This window comes from Serinus canaria, chromosome 10 (assembly GCF_022539315.1).
Source record: "Serinus canaria isolate serCan28SL12 chromosome 10, serCan2020, whole genome shotgun sequence".
Classification (NCBI taxonomy): domain Eukaryota; kingdom Metazoa; phylum Chordata; class Aves; order Passeriformes; family Fringillidae; genus Serinus; species Serinus canaria.
The window spans coordinates 2,986,217-3,005,928 of NC_066324.1; the positions used below are offsets into that span (position 1 = coordinate 2,986,217).

The 19,712-nt window shown below is 39.8% G+C and overlaps 1 protein-coding gene across 6 annotated transcripts; it reads right to left on the bottom strand.

The window, feature by feature from the left end:
- Nucleotides 1-57: 57 nt before the first annotated feature.
- CLPX (caseinolytic mitochondrial matrix peptidase chaperone subunit X) lies at nucleotides 58-19,451 on the bottom strand. Of its 6 annotated transcripts, XM_050978401.1 has the most exons (15): nucleotides 19,296-19,413; nucleotides 18,122-18,211; nucleotides 15,589-15,749; nucleotides 14,157-14,274; nucleotides 9,576-9,730; nucleotides 8,626-8,785; nucleotides 7,419-7,460; nucleotides 6,766-6,942; nucleotides 5,455-5,619; nucleotides 5,062-5,150; nucleotides 4,392-4,556; nucleotides 3,476-3,775; nucleotides 3,254-3,346; nucleotides 2,927-3,033; nucleotides 58-1,875 (listed from the first exon to the last, which is right to left on the bottom strand). In XM_050978401.1, exons 1-15 carry the CDS (start codon nucleotides 19,363-19,365, stop codon nucleotides 1,785-1,787), a joined length of 1,983 nt encoding a protein of 660 aa, XP_050834358.1. In that variant the 5' UTR covers nucleotides 19,366-19,413; the 3' UTR covers nucleotides 58-1,784. The 6 variants fall into 6 exon arrangements, with proteins under 6 accessions (XP_050834358.1, XP_050834360.1, XP_050834359.1 ...); XM_050978403.1 differs by lacking the exon at nucleotides 18,122-18,211 and having other exon boundaries at nucleotides 19,296-19,451; XM_050978402.1 differs by lacking the exon at nucleotides 7,419-7,460.
- Between the last annotated feature and the right edge of the window lie 261 nt (nucleotides 19,452-19,712).

Below are 19,712 nucleotides of genomic sequence, written 5' to 3' on the forward strand. Positions count from 1 at the left end.
ATCTACTCCTAAAACTTAAAATATGCGGGGATGGCGTCAGGGATGACAACTCTCCACTGCTTGAATATTCGCTTTTATTCAAACGCCAGAAGTGAAGTACAAACTGTAGTTACACGGCATTTTTATTTCCTTAAAAACAGTTCTTGGTTACAGAATTCCAAACAACTTTCAAAACTAAGTTGTTGAACAGTTTCACCTAAAATGTGGTGGTTTATTCTATCTGTTTAAAAAAGAATTTGAATTAAAGGATTCAGAATTAAAAGCTGTTATGTTTTTTCACTCTACAAAAAGGAAAGTGAGGATGCAGTTAACAGATAGTTCACCACAAATTCCCATTTCGAGAGGACCAAGCTTCTAGAAATATCCTCAACTCCAAATGCAGCTTTTTCTGAACCATTAGTGGGTCATTTAACCTGAAAAGAATCTGTAATCCCTCGGGAAGAATATGTTGCACTTGGCTACAACTGCATGTCACACTGCTGCTAGGGAAGAACACAAGTATTACATAAAATTTACATGACAAAAATTAATGACAAAAATAGGGTCAGTAGATTTTCGGTATCCTTTCCTGTCCTAAAACAGCCACTAGACTAAGAAGAAGGATGAAAGTTTTATTTAAAAAGTGTGAATTAAAGTTTTAGGGAAACTCAAGTCCACGTTTTCACCGAAGGACAAAACAAAGTTTTAAGTGACAATTTTAATTCCTGAAACAAATCAAAAAGATACAGGTCCTTTAGTGTTTTTACAAAGACTTTCCTAAAGGATTGAATTAATTTTGGTGGAGAACAGAAGAGGGAGGATTGCTTGCTGTGAGACTAAAATCAAAGACAAACCCACAAGATGCAATACTAGCATTTGAGAATATAACTTAAAAAGCACTGTCATGTGAACAATCACAACTGATTACAGCAAAAATATTATACATTTACTTCTTTCATCTCTTAACATTATAAGATAGGCTGGGCAAATACCTGGCACCAAAAAATTGATGCATGATAGTTCCAATACGTTAAACAAAATGTACTATATTAGAACATTAATATTTAAAAATTTATGGCGACTTCTCATCCAAATTTAGATGGTTTTACTGCTTCCTAGGAATCTTGTTTACCCCTCTGGAAAACCAGACTTCACCTTCTTTCACAGTATCCAAGGTGATTAAAGCTCCCAATGGAGACGTGAAGGATATTATTGGATATTCAAATGACTGTAACAAACCAGTGTCACATTTTAGCAGAACCTCCCAGCAGTGTCACAAAGCGTGTCCCATTTGCCAAAAGGGCTTCCTTCCCCACCAATGTAACAAGCCACTCCAGTGCCCACTGGGCTTCTCACACCAGCAGGACTCTAACACTGACCTGAACAGAACCCCCTGTGAGCCGTACCAGGAGCCAAGATAGTTTACTCACCCTCTACTAATTATTAATTTTGATTTCCCACTTGTAGAGCAACATTATTGTTAAATCTAACTATTGGCAGCACCTGCGCTGCTGGTTTAGTTTCAGGCAAGGGCAGTGCAGGTGCTGCTGCATTTGCTATACATTTTAATTGAACAAGTGTAATATACAATTCATATTTGAACATTATGCCATCCCAGTCCACACTCTGTCCATCAAATCAAGGTGATGCTGCAATAAAATACACGATCTGATTTAGCTAATGAAGTTCCTCATCAGGAATCATATCCGAGACAGATCTGGTGCCTTCGGGGTCAGGCTGGAGCCAGAGGCAATGGCAAGGAAAGAACCGAGTGAGCTTTTTGCAGGTCAGAGTTCTGACAGTGTTTAATGGTTTGCAGCATCTGCCTGTCGAGGCCAGCCTTCCTCCTCCACTCCAGAGTCATACTCCTCTTCTGATGAGTCCTTGGTGGGAGCCCTAGGATTGGAAGGAATGATCAGATACCTTATACACAGAGGAAAAAAACAAGAGACTCTTTCCATAGCTTCTGACAAACACGTCACATGCACACAGTGCCCCGTGACAACAGCTCTGACCTTCTGATCTGGAAATGCTGCTGTGCACATTTGCAGTGCCATCAGCACACAGGCTCATTAGCTGAATTCAATTAGCCTTCTGACTTTCAGTAAGTTGTTTGATTTAATCAATAAATTTAGTATTTCTGGTGCTATACACTTCAATCAACCATTGGTGTAATACTTTTCACTCTAACAACACAAGGCTGAGCCAAGCTTCAGCACAGACCAGGTGCTGGAATGAGTAAATGTACCTTAGTGGAGAAGGCCACTCAAACAACAATGTCAGTGATAGAAACCAAGACACAGTTCCTAAATTTCAGACCTGAAATCCGGAAATTAATTTTTTAACCAGTTTTAACCTGACCCATTCTCTCTCAATTCCACCCTTCATTCACAGAAATTGTTGCTTTTTTTTTTAATGCAGATTTGTCCAGTGTTTTCAACATTCCACATCATTATCATACTCTTCACAACAATAACTTGATTATTTTAACAAGAATTCAGCAAATCAATAGATGTGCCTTTATGGCTCTCCACTGCTGCAAGAGTAATGTAGAAAATTGTTGCAGCTCGGAGCTTGTACAAAAACCCCACATCTGTGGTAAAAAGTACAAAGGAAGAAACTGTTTTATTTCAGAAATTTCAGTGCAGTCACAACTGAATTTCAAATTTTTACTGTTACCTTAAAATTTACTTCATTTCTACAGGTATACACACACAAAAGTAATTTTACATATGTTTATTTTAAAATTTATTTTAAAATTTCTGCTTAAAAACTAAAGGAATACAAATCCAAAGTCTCTAGGACAGAACAGGTGCTAATTCAGCTGTGTACAATATACAGAGCATTGAATCTTTTTAGGTTGTGTGCATGGATTTGTGCTTATTCCATCAGAATACCTGCCTAGTTGTATTACTGGGCTGTTCTGCTACTTCTGTTACCATTTTACCTAATGTATCCTGGCTCTTTTTTGCCTTCTACAACATCTTTGTCAACTTCCACACACACGATGTCAGAATTGGGCACTTCAAACATGGGCTCCAGCAGCAGCTTTTCCTGCAAGAAAATAGAGGGAGAAATATTTCTGTATGCCTTTTCTACATAAACAAGTGATTTTCAGAGAGTCTTCTTGGAAGAACTCTGAATACTCACAGCTTTAGAAAGAAAGCTTTAGCATCCATCTAAGTGTGGCTGTCACTGGAAATGGTCAAGATTAGGTCCATACACACAAATCCAGGAAGCTTCATTTATTGTTTATAAGACTTAATTTACTCACCATTATAGATCGAAGACCTCTGGCACCAGTTTTTCTGTCCAGGGCCAGTCTGGCTATAGCCTTCAATGCATCTTCAGTTACATTTAATTCACACTACACAGAAAAAAATGGGAAGTTCAGTTAATCATGTCATTTATAACTCAGTGTGGTGAGTACAAGCATGACTGAAAACTTTGTATTTATAAAAATGAACACCAAGAGTCATCAAATGAAAACTCAAACCTTATCCATGCTGAACAGTGCCTGGTACTGAGGAACCACAGCGTTCCGTGGCTCCGTAAGGATCCGCACGAGGGTTTTCTCATCCAGGCTGTGCAGAGGAACCACAACAGGCAAACGTCCCACAAACTCAGGAATCATGCCAAACTCAATGAGATCCCTGGCTTCCACATGGCGCAGCAAGCGATCCTTCTCCTCAATATCCTCCTGTGGGTCAGACTCCCCACTGATATTGGCAAGATCGGCTGCTGCTGCAGCCCTTCTGCCTTTCCCCATGTTAGATGGTGTCCCAAATCCTAGGTACTGCAAAAACAAACATGTTCTGCTTAGAGAACTGTAATAACTGAGTGTTCTTACTCACTTTTCACGAGGATTAAAAAATCTGCAGTGATTGATTATGTCATTACATCCTAATTTGAGCTCAAGTAACTACTTAGAGTAAAATTAGACCCCTTGCATACAATCAGTTTCTTAAGAGATTGAATTTCCTCAGTGAAGGATTAATACATCAGTACAAGAGCAATTTTTTCTTAAAAGAAAGGTTATCAACATGCTCTGGTCATTTTACAAGTATCAGTGACACTTCATAAGTGAAGCAAATGCAGGCAAGTTTGCTTACATGGGAAGCTACACAAATTAACACGAACAATAACCTGAATTTCAGTCACTCCTTTAGTGTTAAAGACTGGAAGCACATTTTGTGAGAATGCTGCAGCCAGAACCCTGTCCCCATACATTAATCTACAAAACAGTGAACTGCAGGATCAGGCCTTTTAAGATGATGATAGTTTTTAGCACCACTTGCTGAAATGAAGAAATTTAGTGTGTTTACAAATACAGCAAGACCTGCAGAAGTCAGTATTGCCAACAGTGATCAAGATGATGATTTTTCAGCGTGGATACAGCCTGATGCACTTACTTTTTCATTTTTCCTCCTGCTGATAATTCTGTCAAGACCATTAAAAGCACCAGAAGCCACAAACAGAATGTTTGTTGTGTCAACCTGCACCGTTTCTCCACGTAGTTTCCGAGAATTCTTTTCTGGAACGTTTACTATTGTGCCTTCAAGTAATTTTAACAAGCCCTAAGAAGAAAAGAAGAAACAAGCAATAAAAAAGTTCCATTCTGTACCACCATGTAAAAGGGCACACCATGATATGTTCACTTTCACATATATACTCATATTTTTTGCTCCCTTATGCCTTTATAGTAGCAGTAAGTGTCAAAAATCTCAGTTTTCCCTATGAGACAATCCCACTCAAGGACAAAAACGTTCCTTTAACGTGGCTCCCATGCACATTATGCATATAATGATTAGGTGCTGTAAGAGTTTTGTTTAAATGGGAATTGTTACCTGTCCTTGCCTACATTATGAACTGGCTGTCTGAATGCTGCAAAGACATTTTTGAACTAAAATGCTGCCATGAGGATGCCATGTTTTTTAAGTCAAGAGGAAAGCTGTGTCTTTTGAAGGTGAATAATTAAGGAACTGAGGAACTATGACTCCATACATTCCCATGCTGCTTGACATGACAGGATCCTATGTCCTGTTCACTCGGGAAGTAAAATCACTCCATGGAAATATTTACCTGTTGAACACCTTCTCCCCCAACATCCCGTAACTGATGGATGCCAGGAACACTGCCAATCTTATCTACTTCATCCAGAAAAACAATTCCTGCAATTACAGAAAATGGGATTAAAGATGACCCTACTTTTAAAGAGAAGCAATAGTTTACAGAGAATAATAAGATTTGAGGGAGCAGCAGTCTGTTCTACTTCCCAACTGAAAAAACCTGTAATTTTGTCCAATTGTGGACAAAACCAAAAAACACATGTTGAGTTCTTTTCAGGTTTATTCTATCTGATTTAAACTTTGGGTACCTGCAGCAAGACAGCAATTTCAGGTATACTGGTGGTCTCAAAAGCTTAGAGCACTTCAACAAAATGAACAGTCTCTGTACCACACATGAGAATTTTACCTTGCTGTGCTTTTTCTATGTTGTAGTTGGCATCTTGCAGGAGTTTAGCGATGACAGATTCAATGTCCTCCCCAACATAGCCAGCTTGAGTCAAGGTGGTGCAATCACAGATAGCAAAAGGGACATCTAGGCATTTAGCCAGAGTCTGAGCCAGCAAGGTTTTACCTGGTAAAATAAAAGCTGCATGTCAGAACTGACACATATTTCTCCTTGAGCACACAAATCCAAGTACTTGGACAGGGACTTCTAACAAGGGTGTGTAGTGACAGGACAAGGGGGAATGGCTTTAAACTGAAAGAGGGTGGGTTTAGATGAGATATTGGGAAGAAATCCTTGGCTGTGAGGGTGGTGAGGCCCTGGCACAGGGTGCCCAGAGAAGCTGTGGCTGCCCCATCCCTGGAAGTGTCAAAGGCCAGGTTGCACCGGGCTTGGAACAACCTGGGATAGTGGAAGATGTCCCTGCCCATGGCAGGGGTAGAAAAAGGGGAGCTTTAAGGTACCCTCCAACCCAAACCATTCAAGGATTTGCCAGAGGATCCTTATTACTCTTATTAAACATTCTGAGTCATCCCAGCATCTTAATATAAGAATATTTTCCAAGGGAGATAGCTTTCATAAGCAGTGGTTTTTACATTGGCAGGCTGTATTTCTGGTTTTAGTTTAATAATACACATTTAAGGCAGCTTGAAATGCATACAGTATCACAAAATGTCACACAATATAAAAACCATAATACATGTACTTGCAGAGTTTAAAGATTAAATAAATCAGTAGTCCTTTGCAGACACTCAGGGTGCAGTGCAAAGTCCAATTGCTCCTGCTTTGAAGTTGGGAAGAAACAGAATTAAAAAATTGTTTAGTGAATGTTCTCCCAAAAAGTCTGCAAAATGCCATCACTTCAGCACAACCACTCCCAAGTCTTATGAACATACAAAATAATCTCTCTTTCCAACCCCCTGCAACTAATCTATCCCAGAGGTGAAACAGCACTGACTGCAGCATCTCAGCTTGCCAGCTAAAGCAGTGAAACTATAACAGCCACTTTTTAGTCAAAGTGGCATCTTTTATTCAGCCAGTAAATAGAGGCATTAAAAAAACAAAAAAAGAAAACCACACAACTACAGCTCATTTTTTTTTAAGACCACTAGCTCAGCATGTTAACATGGCATGAAAACACTGGAATCCAAATTTGAAATTCACTGTTTAGTTTTTTTATAAACCAAATCTGAATAATCACAGAAGAGGAAGATCACCCATTAACAAAAAATTTCATGAAAAACAGGACACCTATAGAAACATGCAGCTCTATACCTGATCCAGTTGGTCCAAGCAGCAAAATATTACTTTTTTCAAGTTTAATGTCATCATTGGCTGAATCTAGTACTTCTCCTCCCCGTTTTTCCTGAGGTATCTGCTGGTTCATCTGTTGCTGCATTGATGCTCCCAAAGCATTACCATGTGGACTGATTCCAGCAATCTGCAGGAGTTCTGAAGAGAACAATAACAGCACTGTTTGAGCACCAACAAGGTCTGTCACTACTTTAAACACACAGTAACAGCAAGGTTCTTCTGCAAACCTAGAATTCTCTCTGTACACAAGGTTACCGAGAGGATAGCAACAGAAATACAGCACAATTATTACACAAACAGGAGTTCCAGCCACACTTTTGCAGAGGCATTTAGGAAAAGAATTTCCAATGGTACAGTGGATTACCTAAAAGCATTCCTCTACATTAAAAAGCAAGAAAAATCTTCAGTCCTTACAAATTTACTCATTTTTACTATAATTTCTTATATTTTTTTAACATACAAGAAGAAATAAACCCAAGCTGTTGATTTCCATGACAAAAAAAGTACAAGCACTGGACTTCACCCAACATTTCAAACTAGCAGTCACTAAAGACTCTTCTCCACATCATAAAGTAGGTATTGCAGAGGAGGACATGAGGAGAGGGTTCACTTACTTGTAAATCTGTACTCATCCTCCCGTCTTCTGATTTCTAATTCTAAGAGAGAGGATGAAAACAGTCATAAAAAAGTAAGTCTATAAAAGCTTATAAATTCTCCACCTCTTGCCCTCTTCTGAATACATCTCATCACTGTCTATGAATGTATTTCTGACAGGAAATCCCAACAAGTGCTATTTTTTATTGCTGTCAAAATTAACCCAAAACCCAAACTGCATCTTTTTGAAATGCCAGCAAGCTATCTACTTCTAAAAACAACAACAATCTATTGCCTCTAATTAGATATTCACTTTAAAGCCAATTATAGAAGGGAGAAAAATGGAATAACATTTTTGGTTTGAAGAAGATTCCTTAAATCTCTCCCTGAGTGTTACAATGTTCCTTGTTATTAGACAGAACTCTGAAATATGTAAACATTCACTGTCAGTCCCTGTGGCTATGGACCATGTTATCTCCCTGAAGAGGGTCAGGAAATTCCTGGTGCCAGGTACACAACTGCTCTCTTACCATTACCATAACAGTGCTACCAATGTTCCCTCCTAATTTAAAAGACTTGTGTTAATTCAAAAAAATTAAGATTTCTGTCATAGCTTTTGCAAGACAGAACAAAACACCTTTTAAAAAAACCACCGAAGGTACACTTTGAGTCAGAGATGGCAACTTAATCCTACTTCTAAAAATAAATTAGATCAACATAGCTACACACTTACTCAGCAGCAAAAGTACTGCCAAGAGTAACTCCATCTACACCTGCTAGATATGGAACAATACCGTGGTGACCAGCAGATGCTGCCAGCAGGAGCAAGGGAAGTTAGAAATTTAAGTACTCATCAATTTACCTATGCAAAATATCACCTTCCTGATCTACATTGTTGCTTGCAGATTCAGCAGCAGATTTACAGTTAAGTAGTAAATGAGATTAGAAAGAAAAAATTAGGAGACTCACTTTAGAAAGTTAAAGGAGAATACCCCATATGTATCAGCAAAAAGGGCAAAGCATTTCATATGGAAAGCACCATAAACCTTCTGATTACCATTTAAATAAATTACAGAAGTTCACAGTGAAAATTATATTTAGTAGAAATTCTTATAATTTCAATTACAGAACATCCAGTGTCAGGGTAAAACCTTTCTTAGATTTCTCAAGTTAGGGCCCCGAAATAGCAATTGATTTGACCAGAAAAATACCAACTATCATACAAACCTCTTGGTGTTAAAGAAGTCTGTTTCTCAACTTCTGCTTGCTGTCTCAGGTTAGATGGGATATTATTGTAGATTCTCTTGTAATGATTATACACAGCAACTGAAAGCACCTTCTTGGCAAAACACTGACCAACAACGTATTTGTCGAGGTAGTTGTAAATCTGAAAAACAGCTTAATCTTAGTAACACTTCTTAATAATCTTGCAGCAGAATAGGAAAAATAGCATATTGTGCCAAAGAAAAGATACCTCAATCATTACCTGAGAAACAGAAACTAACATCTAAAATACAAAACATATTCCTGTTGATAAGTTCACTTAAGAAAACCTGATGCTTACACATTCATATTGTGTTAATACATAAGCCCATTGCTTATTTTCACCCAAATTTTTAAGAGGAACAGAAATTTTAAGAACACTTATTTTTTAAAAAGAGGCTTATCAAGGAAGTGTGTGGAGTAACCATTACAGTCCACCAAGAAGTGAGAAACATAAAAGGCTTCCTCACTAATCTCCAGAGGGAAACCAAGTGACTTCAGAAGGATCATGGCCACAAGTTAACCAGCTGCAGCTCTCACCCAAACCCACCCCAAATAAAAGGCTCTGCAGCTACAGAAAGAAGCTGCTAAAATAAAGATACAGAATGCAAGGCCACAGTGAGAAAGAAAAGTTAGTGCAGTTGGTGAGGGCTGAGGTCAGCCTCAAGGACACAGGAAAAAAAGAAATCACAAGACAAAGAGGAAAACAAGCTCCAAAACCTTTATTGGATCTACTTGTTCCCTTTATCAGTGCTCTGCTGGGTCACACAGCACAAAAAGGTTTAATCTTGAGCTAATCATCTTTATTGTTTGTTGCCCTGTCCCAGCAGCCCATTACACACCTGATGCAGATTACAGGAAGCATTTCTCCATGCTGCAACAGGAGGGGGCTCTGGCTGGAATTAAGAACATACCTTTTTCGGTGGAGGTGGTGGCTTCTGCTGGAATGCCAATTTCACAGCTTCTGCTGCTGACTCAGGCTCTTTAATGATGCTCTTTTTTGTGTCTGCCTCTGACAGGACAACAAAAAAGTGATGACACTTTTCACACTTCACAAAACGGGTGGAAGCTGCAGAAAAAGTCAAACAAAGCAGTAAGAGGGATTGCTTCTGCCCAAGTTCATCACACAGGACAAGCACCTGTAAGACAGCACAGCCTCCCTGAGTTTACACAACACTTCTCCCTCGCTCACCTCAGAACATTTAAAAGCTACTACTGGCCTATGAAATTTCACACAGAGGGAAACACAATGTACCCCCCCAAAAAAATCAGAATCCTGGGCAGCAACCAGACAATGGATTAAATACAAAACTCCTTTTGATACTTCTCCAGTAGCATCACACTCACTTCTGAGAGAGACAAAATTAATGAAGGCTTTAGCTGTGCAAGAAATGTTCCTAAGTCTCAAACTGACAGCAAAATAAAACACTGTGGTTAGGCACAGACTAAAGTGCAGGGAAGCAGTCTAGAATATCAAAGACAGCATTACAGGAGGGCTCTGGCAGCTGCTGCTCTCTTCATCCCTCTGGCTTTGGAACACTGTGGATCAGGCCCGAGTCACCCAAGCCCAGGACACCGAGCATAGGGGGGTCACCCAAAGGGCTCATCCCAACAAGAGGCAGCTGTGGTATGCAACAAACCATCAAGGACTTTGATGTTTTGCAACATCTTTTGCTTATTTATTTTTACTGTCAAGACTAGGACAAATTTCTTTCAATTCCAAAAGCTAAACCCTCCTACTCTTCCTTTGTGAACTATGCCTTAAGAAATCAGCAAAGGTTGGTTTCGTAAGCCTGAAAATGAGAACCTGCATTGCTCTTCTTTTTCTCTGGCAAAGCAAAGTTGAAATAATAAAAACAGACAGAGAGAAGAATAATAAAAGTAATTCAGAATAGATCCTTTCTAGCCACTTTACTATGCTACTAAATGCATATCATGAGCAGTAGGATAGATTTAAAGGAAATATACAAATAAATGTATTTAATTAAAAGTAAAGTAACTGTAGAAAAACAACCCCGTGAAAACTTCCATGTCAGAACATCTGAAATCATAAAAAGTTTTTAGAAAATGGCTTGAACACTGTAGCACCAGCTGACTGTAACAACACCCTCTATAGCAATAAACAAGCTGCTTATTTATAACTTGTTGTCTTCCATAGGACTGGCATCAGCAAAAGAGCAGTGGGAGGGTTTTTTTTTTTACCATTAATCCCACCTTATACCTGGATAAGCAAGACCAACAGATTATTTTAAGAATGTAGCAACTAATACTGTGACCAACATAGCTTTATTAACTTTACTTCAAAGAAATTATGGGTAACAGCCTGGAAGTTCTCCTGGCAACCTTCCAAACTACTGTTATCTGCCTCATGGGAATGTGATGGAAATCCACTTGCACAAACCCATTCCTCTTATGCAACTATTATTTAGCAACAATATTGTAGGGGAAAAAAACAAGCCAACCTTTCTCCCAGGGCTCACTCAAACACCTCTGGTATTTGTGATGACTACAGTGCCATGAGGCTGTTCTCCTTCCTTATACAAGGCTCATTTAGGATAGAATAGCCATGAGAATGGTTGTCCCTTTACAGAATGATTTAAAAACCTCAGAAAATAAAGAGTGGACCGTAAGAGTACTATGGGGCATCTTTACAATTTCACTAAAAAAAATAAGAGTACACAACTGAGTTGCAGGCAACTTTGCTAATCCTAAATACTGGCATGTTCTCATATGTGATTTTAGCAAGCACATAAAAGCACAACAAAGAACATCCATGTCAAATTACCTCCCTGTCATTAAGGTGTCTGCAAATATTTACAGTGTGCCAAAATGCAAGTCAAGGGCTGTTTTTAATCAGACAACATTGCCACAGAGACTGCATTAGCAAAGGCATTTCTAAAGTCTGTGAGCTGACCTTACCAAAAAGAAATGGCAGGTTTTTACAAAACATACAAGAAACAAACAATCAGAGGATTAAAAAGAGTTGTAGGGTTGCGATAATGGGCTGCTATCAACTTGCTTTAAAGTAAAAAATAAAACCCAAACCAGGAAAAAGAAAGCAGGGAAGCTTCAGAGAATGTACAAGAGCAGGGAAGTGCTGCTTGGAGGGTGGAGTAACCTGAGGGCATCAGGTGGAGACAGTAAAAGCAGCATCCAGATAAGGCTTCTTATGTCAATCAGCTTTACAGCTATTGGATTTCACTCCACATCTGAGGATCAAGTCTTATTTCACTGATCACAAACTCTCCTTACAGACTTCCACAATCCAAAACAATACAGGAACTGCTGAGAAAGGAGGGCGAAGCAAAATGACTTTTTGTTTGCCTCATATATTCCCTTCATTGTTAATTACTGGAAAACCATTGCAAATATTTCTGCAAGATTTGCAGATACAAAGAGAAGCTCCATCAAAAACAAACTCCACTGGAGAACCAGCCAGTCACACTCACTGGCAATTAATTTCCTAATGAACATGGCTTTTATTCCGTATTTTGCTTCCCTACTTCACTCAAAATGACTGAAAACCTAATATTTAATCAGAAACAAATGCTAATTGCATATTTTCCTTTGGATTTAGATATTTATTTAAGGCTCTGCAGGTTGGCAATTCTAACCAGAACTGTGCAAAGTAATCATTTTTCCTGACTAGGCAACAACAAAAAATCAAGTTACAGCAGGCTTAATACAACTTGCAACCCATTCATTTTGGGCAGAATGGGACAGATTTAGTTTTTTTTAGTTTTTGTTTTCTTTTTTCAAATAAATTTTAAGATAATTAGAACTTCTGTTTTCCAGCTGCCTTACTAAGTGTGGTTGGGAAGCAGTTTGCTCAAATTAACAGACTAAACCAGAGTAACACAGGTCCAGAAAAAACTCCACCAGGACTCACAGGAGCTTTGGAAAAAAGTGTTTCCAGTCCCAAGCTGTTTACAGAACCTGTGTTATTCTGATGCTGCAAGTCAAGTGGGTTCACTACTTGGGAATTTTAAATTGCATCTATCAGGATATGTTCTCCCCTAGTGTTGGTATGAATAAACCCTGTTCCCAAGGAAGTTTCCAGGCATGCTTAAGTATTCCCAGCAACACTGACAAAGCACTAAATCACATCTCTGCTTTCCAGGGATCGTTCTGGGACAATGCTTGAAGGGTATTTCCAGACAAAAGCATAAACTGCAGCACCAAGGGAAACACACAGTGAAGTGAGAGAGTTTCAAAAACATCTCTGCCTGCTCATGAATCATAAGAAGGTAAATGAGATTAAAAATCCTTCTAACTTCTAACCCCACCTAGTCCAGGGAGAGACCACACTGAAAACCAGACAGGATCAGGTTTCCAGTTCCATGAACTAGTGCCAGGTTTTGCAGAATACCTTGTTGCCTTTAGTTTCAAACAAACTGGAAAAACAACCTTATTTCCGGGCAGAAAAAGGACTGAGGGCTAATCATTTGTCTAAAGAAATATATTGTTATTGTTATAGAACTGTCTTGTGATTCATGACATTTGATCATTTAAAATACTATTTTATAGGAGTAGTAGCAAATAACAGCACATCCACTCATTATTTTTGCCAGCTGTTCTATTGACAACTGCTGAACACATTTATGCTAACCTGGTCTTAAGCCTCTTAGTGCACAAGTCTGATTATGACTTGATACTTCCTCCTTGAGCCCCACCAACTAACAGTGGGTATTTGCTTTCTGACAAAAGTTCTTGTTTTCTAAGCTGGTCTCATTAGTGCTGAAATAAGGTATGAAGTATCTTCGAGACTGATAGAACCTAAAGAATAAATGGCATTAATTTGGATTATACTTAAAACAAAAAAAAAAAAACCCAAAAAAAAAACCCAAAAAAAAACCAAAAAAAAAACCAAAAAAAAAAACCCAAACAAACAAAAAAACCAAACCAAAACAAAACAAAAAAAAAAAAAACAAAACCAAAAAAAAACCACAGAGCAGTTGCTGCTGGAGAACAAGGATTTTGGATTTTCTAGTTGGACTTTCCAGCCTGCTATTTGGAATGTATTATAGCTCTGACTTTACCATGGAAGACTGTTCTAGTAAGCCATCTGTCAGATACTAATTCCTCTGCTGGATAAGCACTTTGCTTATAGTACATGCAGGATTAAAGCTATATTATTTAGGAAAGAAAGGACAGACATTACAAATGCACATATATAAAGTATATACTTATACAATAGAGACATGAAAGTATCTGTAGTTCAAATGGTATTAAGTATAAAATGCCATGAACTATTTTAAAAATGAACATTCACAGATGAAGTGTGAATTTCACTTCCACATCCCCACACACCATGGGAATTACACAAATGTACCCCCAGAGACAATGTTGGTTACACCAACAAGGCCAAACTAAGCATAACAAAATTTGTGACACCATGTAATTAGGCAGGCTACCCCTCAGCTATCAGGACTGTGTTAAATCACAAAGTCACAGCTGTGCCTATTTAAAACAAGGAAGATTTAAGGAAAACTTACACACAAAGGTCTCCACGTGTGTGCACAAGTCCCCACACTTTGGGCAGCGCAGTTGGTTCCCTCCTTTCCCAGAGCTTCCAGAGCTTGACTTTCTACCACCACCCTCACCAACAGATTTCTAAAAGAGATTTCCAGACAATTAGCCCCAAACAATGGAGCTGGTACAGTAGGCATTTAGCAGTGTGCTTCTGGAATCAAATAATTTGAATTTTGCAATAGCTGAATGACAAAGTTGTCAGGATTTTTTGAAGGCTTTGGAAACGTACAGGAATGTGATATAAACACTTGGAAGTGTTTTACATTTACAAATTATTTACAAATACATCTGCATTTCCCAGATCTACCAATCTTGGATGCCCATGGAAGAGGTATTCCACACCTGCATTAGAGCTGCTTGTCTGGCACTAGAATAACAAGCTGTGTCAAGAGTGCTTTAACAGTGTGTTTTAATGGCAGAAAAGAAAACAAAGCATATTTAGAAAGTATTTTATTATCTCAACTGTATGGATTTCTGAAGCCACAGCTCCTTTCACTTTCTTGGCAGGTGTGTTAAAACATGCATTTCAAACTGCATTTTTTACTTGTATCTGTATCTATGCCTTCATATTCTGATTAATACAAGTTATTATATTTTAGGAAACAGCAAAAAACTCTCTTCCCATTTCTAAGGCAGTTCTTCATTTTTTAAACCTGTCTTGCCTACTGATTTCTCCTTACAACCCTTTTCAAAAAAAAAAAAAAACTCATTATTAATTTCTTTTATCTTCTTTATTTATTTTTTTAAAAGTTTAATTGCACCTTCAGAACAGACCTGTGTCACCTGGACAGTTCCTCAGGTTCAAAACACACCATCCTAAGGCAAAGTTATTGCCTGTGAACTCTCAAAATGTTATTTGCTGACTAAAGAGCAGTTTTATTCTCAGGTAATCATTTATCTGAAGAAGCTGCTTATTAACTATAATTACAGAGAATGACTAGGATAAAAATAGCCTACAACTGACTAACAAGAGGTGAGCTCATATCCTCACTGACTTGTCTTACTTTAGACAAACCAGTTCTAAACCCAGAAACATTTAAAATGTAATTTTAAAAGTCCACTTGGATCACCAGGGTTTTGAAGGAGAATAGCTCTGATTACTACTCTTTCCTGAAATCCTGTTCTTGCTTTATGACACCCAATAAAGTTTTCAAGTTTACACTGGGCAAAGAGATTTATAAATAACTGGGAAAAGCATTGTGGGATGCTGACAAGGCTTATCTCCTAACAAATTCACAATACAATTTATTTTTTCTTCACTGACAGTTGCAGCAATTTGAGGGATTAGAAATGTCGGGAGTTGGCCAAAATTTCAAGATTAATTTTAAGTAAAAAATTTTTTTCAAAAGGGACATTTTACATAAATTATTGAAACCCCCAGTTTGTGGAAATTACCTTGCTTCCATCTCCAGAACCATCCTTGCTTGCACCATCCTTTGAAGCAAAATATGCTGGTGTTTCTGAGAAGTTTCTAAGAGGAATTCGTTTTAGAGAACAAGTTTCAAAAGTCCCAAGTTTTCCTAAAACAGGGATGCGTGTACGACCACAAGTAATACCTAAAAAAAGGGAAAAAAAAGGCAAGTTAAATACTAAAATACTCCTGGTTTAATTCCATTGCCACCAAAATCTCGGAACTGATTTACTTTAAGCGGTGCTTAAAGGTTTTGGCAACAGAATTCAGCTCTGAACAGATTTTAACTATCCAAAATAAATTATCTTTGCCACCCTAATATTCACCTTGTTGAAAGCTACCTTGATTGTCCAAAAAAGACCCCAAAATAATTTCAGATCCTCTAACATCAGACAACGAAGAGTTCTGTTGTGGCATGAAAAAGGGAACATCCCAGTTATGAAACTGATCCTCAGAATGATAAACACAATCAGCTCATAGCTTTTATTGTGAAATAATTCAACCCCCTGAGAGAAACCTTTGAAGAGTCTCTTTATTATGCAAAAATCAGGTGTTTCAGACTCAATGACTGCACGGCTGGACTTGGGAACTCCACTAAAAATTAGTTTCCAGGAATCTGAGGCACCTCTTGGCAACAAGAACTGTGCTGAGGAAAAGTGAGAAGCTGTGTCCTATTTGGCACTCACCAACGGCCGGCACCGGCAAACTCAGCGTCATCTTAACTTTGCTGAAATTCTCACTGCCAACGTGAACAAAACCCTCCCTGAGAAACTAAACAGCCTTTTCCTCCTCTTGCAACACGGGCAGGATTGCATTTCATGGCAGGGTATGACGTGAGCCAACATATGTTGTGCTTGTGATTTCAACATCAACAACAGCCTGGAATCCACATCTCATCTCGTTTAAAGTGGCAAATTTCTCACTTGGCTTGCTGGTTTTGACTCTGTGCTTTACTGACAGCAGAGCTATACAGCAACAATGGCAACTACAGACTTGCTGACAACACACAGTTTTATTGTTATAGGGATGAGAAAATCCTATGGAAAATTCAGAAACTCTTCAAAAAAATAAGTAAGAATGGCAAGAGAAGTACTACTCATTCACTCTAAAAGAGGAAACAACAGCAACCAAGAGATGGGAGCTTAGCTGAAAGACGATACTCTGAAAATTCACCTTGTTACTATAATAAGGGAGAAAAATACAAAAGAGGAACCTTAATTTACCAGGAAAACTCTTACAGGCTCTGCAAAGTCACCATGAAGATGACAGTGTCAAATGAGATCTGAAGCTGGTGTATTAACTTACCTGCTGCTTAAGAGTCCCTAACCTGAAGATGACTTGTACTATTTTTAACACGACTAAAAATTAATCTTTTCAAAATCTCTTAGCAGCACTGCTTCTGTCTGTAAACATGAGGGAGGAATAACAATCAATGAGCTCCCCCATTTTAAATTCCTCTGCTGAGTGCCACTGCAACACATTGTAGATTACACAGGGTAAGCTACAAAAACATCACAGAAAACTTGAAAACACTGGCTGGCTCTCAGAAGCAGTTGTGTCTTTTAAGTGAATGAGCAGAGAACTCTGACAACCCCGTGTGCCAAGTGCACTTGTCAGAAAGGAACAAGCTGTGGTGAGTGTTTACAATGCAGTAGCTGTTCTGAGCAGCTCCCTGTCTTGGAGGCTCATTCCTCAGAGATGGGTCCTTTACTGAGATGTGGTTTAGGAACTGAGAAAAGACCCCTTAAAATCAAACAATTACCACCTCTCCTCCCTTGAACAAAACCTGGAGTCACACAAGTAACATGGGCAGATTTGGCCTGTGGAGAAACACCTATACCACAAAAGCTGAAACATTTCAGTCCTCATTTTAATTCAGAGTGCTCTTGTGAGACAGAAAATGCACTGAGAACTGGATGGGACGAACTATGAAACCTTACACAGCACTGAGTACTGAGCTGTGAAGACTAAACCAGGAGAAAAAAAATCATATTACTGCTACATCAGCTTGTGGCTAAGCATGCAAAAGCCTGACGTCCTTATCGTGAGGTCTGAGTGGTGGTTTTGGACAAAATATCATTGTATAATTACACAATGAGGCAATAAGAAAATTATCACCACGACTTCCTTGAGTCAATAAACCCAGAGGGAGATTTCCAGTGGAAATCAACATTCCAGCTCAATGCCTGGCAGCTGCCACTGAGGGATCCACACTCTGATAAATGTTCCAAAACGTAACAGCTGGCAGGGTGTGCTCACACACACCTGGCAGTTCAGCTCAGGTGATGTTTTTTGGAGCACTAACTTCAAAGGAAGTGTCCCTAACTGCTGGCAGCCATGGAATCGATCCAGGGTGCTCAGATTTGTGAGTTAAGAAACGATGGGAAACTCCTTAACACCTTATTAACCTTTAATTGATACTTGACAGAATAAATACTGACTTTTGGGGCAAGCCTGGAGGATCCTGGGGGCATCTACTGCTCAGGAAAGTGACAGGGAGACTGTGACAAACTGTACCTGTCCCACGTAACACTCCACTGATTACACTGATCTGTGCACTCTGAACTCTCCCAAGTTTGCACCAACCAGCAACAGCAAACAAAGCACCTGGCAGATGACACAATTTAATAACAAAGACACACAAAAGTAAGATATATTTATTTTTAAACAGCCTTCATTGAAAGCCGATGGATAAACAATTGTATTGATCTATCTGCATTTTATTCTCATTTACTCTTTTACATAATCCTTTTGAATCTCAGATCTGACCAAAACCCCCACAAATTTTAAAAAAGATAAATCTGTAATGAATTCCAAACAGCACTTGCTTTAAAGTTGATTGTTTCAGAGGAGTTGCATAAGGCCAGGCAGGCTGGATTTAAATGCACAGGTTAGAACCTGACAGCACAGCTGATATTTGAGATAGAAATGTAAAGGCACCTACAAAGAGTTAACTCACCTCTTAAGGGCAGTAAATCATCTCTGACTCATGAGGCTATTGCTGAGGGTAGAGTAATTGAAAATATTGTTGCAAATGTGGCAACAGTGAGATTTTTCATCATAATTTGGGAGTGCTCTACCTTCCACCCAAAGCAGCACATGCTTTGTCTGCTTTCAGCACCCCCAAAAATAGCATCAAATGGTAAACAAGGAAAAACAGAAAAAAGTAACAATCTCCCACAGCCCTTAACTTCCAGTGAGCAGGTGGCACAGTCTCGTCCTTCAACCAAGTTGGAAATAATTAATTTTGCTAACTAAGCCCATCTTTATGAGAAATATTTCAAGTTTAGGCGACCACAAAGGTAGGCTTTTAATTAAATAAGGCAATTAAGCCATTTTTAAGCCAATTAAACACATTTATTTGCACTGCAGAGTAGCCCACACTGGCCGGCAGCTGCTGAGCATCACTTCTGCTGAAATAAACTCTATTCTCGCATTACATTTCCCCACAGCGAGGGAAAATTCCCCGAATTTTCCCAGCACGTAACGCTGCCCTCCCCCCGACCCGCACCGCGCGGGTGACACCAGCAAACGGCTAAAAGGAGGGAAAAAGGGGAAAGGCCGCCGTGCCCCGCCGCTGTCACGGCGCGATAAGGGCAGCGGCGGGGCCGGGGCTCCCCTCAGGGCCGCGGCCGAAGGGCCCGACCCCGCCGGGCCCGGGGAGGGAAGGCCAGCGCCGGAGCGCGGTTACCTCTGCGGGCGGACGGCAGCGTGGAGCCGAAGAGGCGGGCGGCGGCGGCGCAGCTGTGGCAGGCGGACATGGTGCAGCGGCCGCGGGCCCGGCCGGCTCCCCCCGCCGCCGACAAGGCCTCGCTGGCGACGGTCCGGCCCCGCCCGCTCCGGTAACGCCCCCGTGACGGCACCGTGCGTCACCGTAGGACTGCAGTTCCCAGTGAGCATCGCGCCGCAGAGCGCCCCGCGTAAACGCACTCGCCACGCAGGACTTCATGGGAACTGTAGTCCCAGCAGTGAATGGGTGCGTGAGCGCCGCGTGGCATTGCGGGAAATGTAGTCTGCGGCCAGCAGCGGCCCCCGTCTCTCTCGGTCTGTCCTGTCCTGGGCACACCGTCCAGGTGTGTTTATTCCCGGTGATTCCGCCCTTTAATTC

Coding starts and splice junctions, on each gene's coding strand:
- CLPX (XM_050978401.1), bottom strand. CDS start 19,365: ATGTCCGCCTGCCACAGCTGCGCCGCCGCCGCCCGCCTCTTCGGCTCC. Junction 14,275..15,588: donor GTTCTGGAGATGGAAGCAAG/GTAATTTCCACA, acceptor AATCTCTTTTAG/AAATCTGTTGGTGAGGGTGG. Junction 7,461..8,625: donor GACTTCTTTAACACCAAGAG/GTTTGTATGATA, acceptor CCTCTCTCTTAG/AATTAGAAATCAGAAGACGG.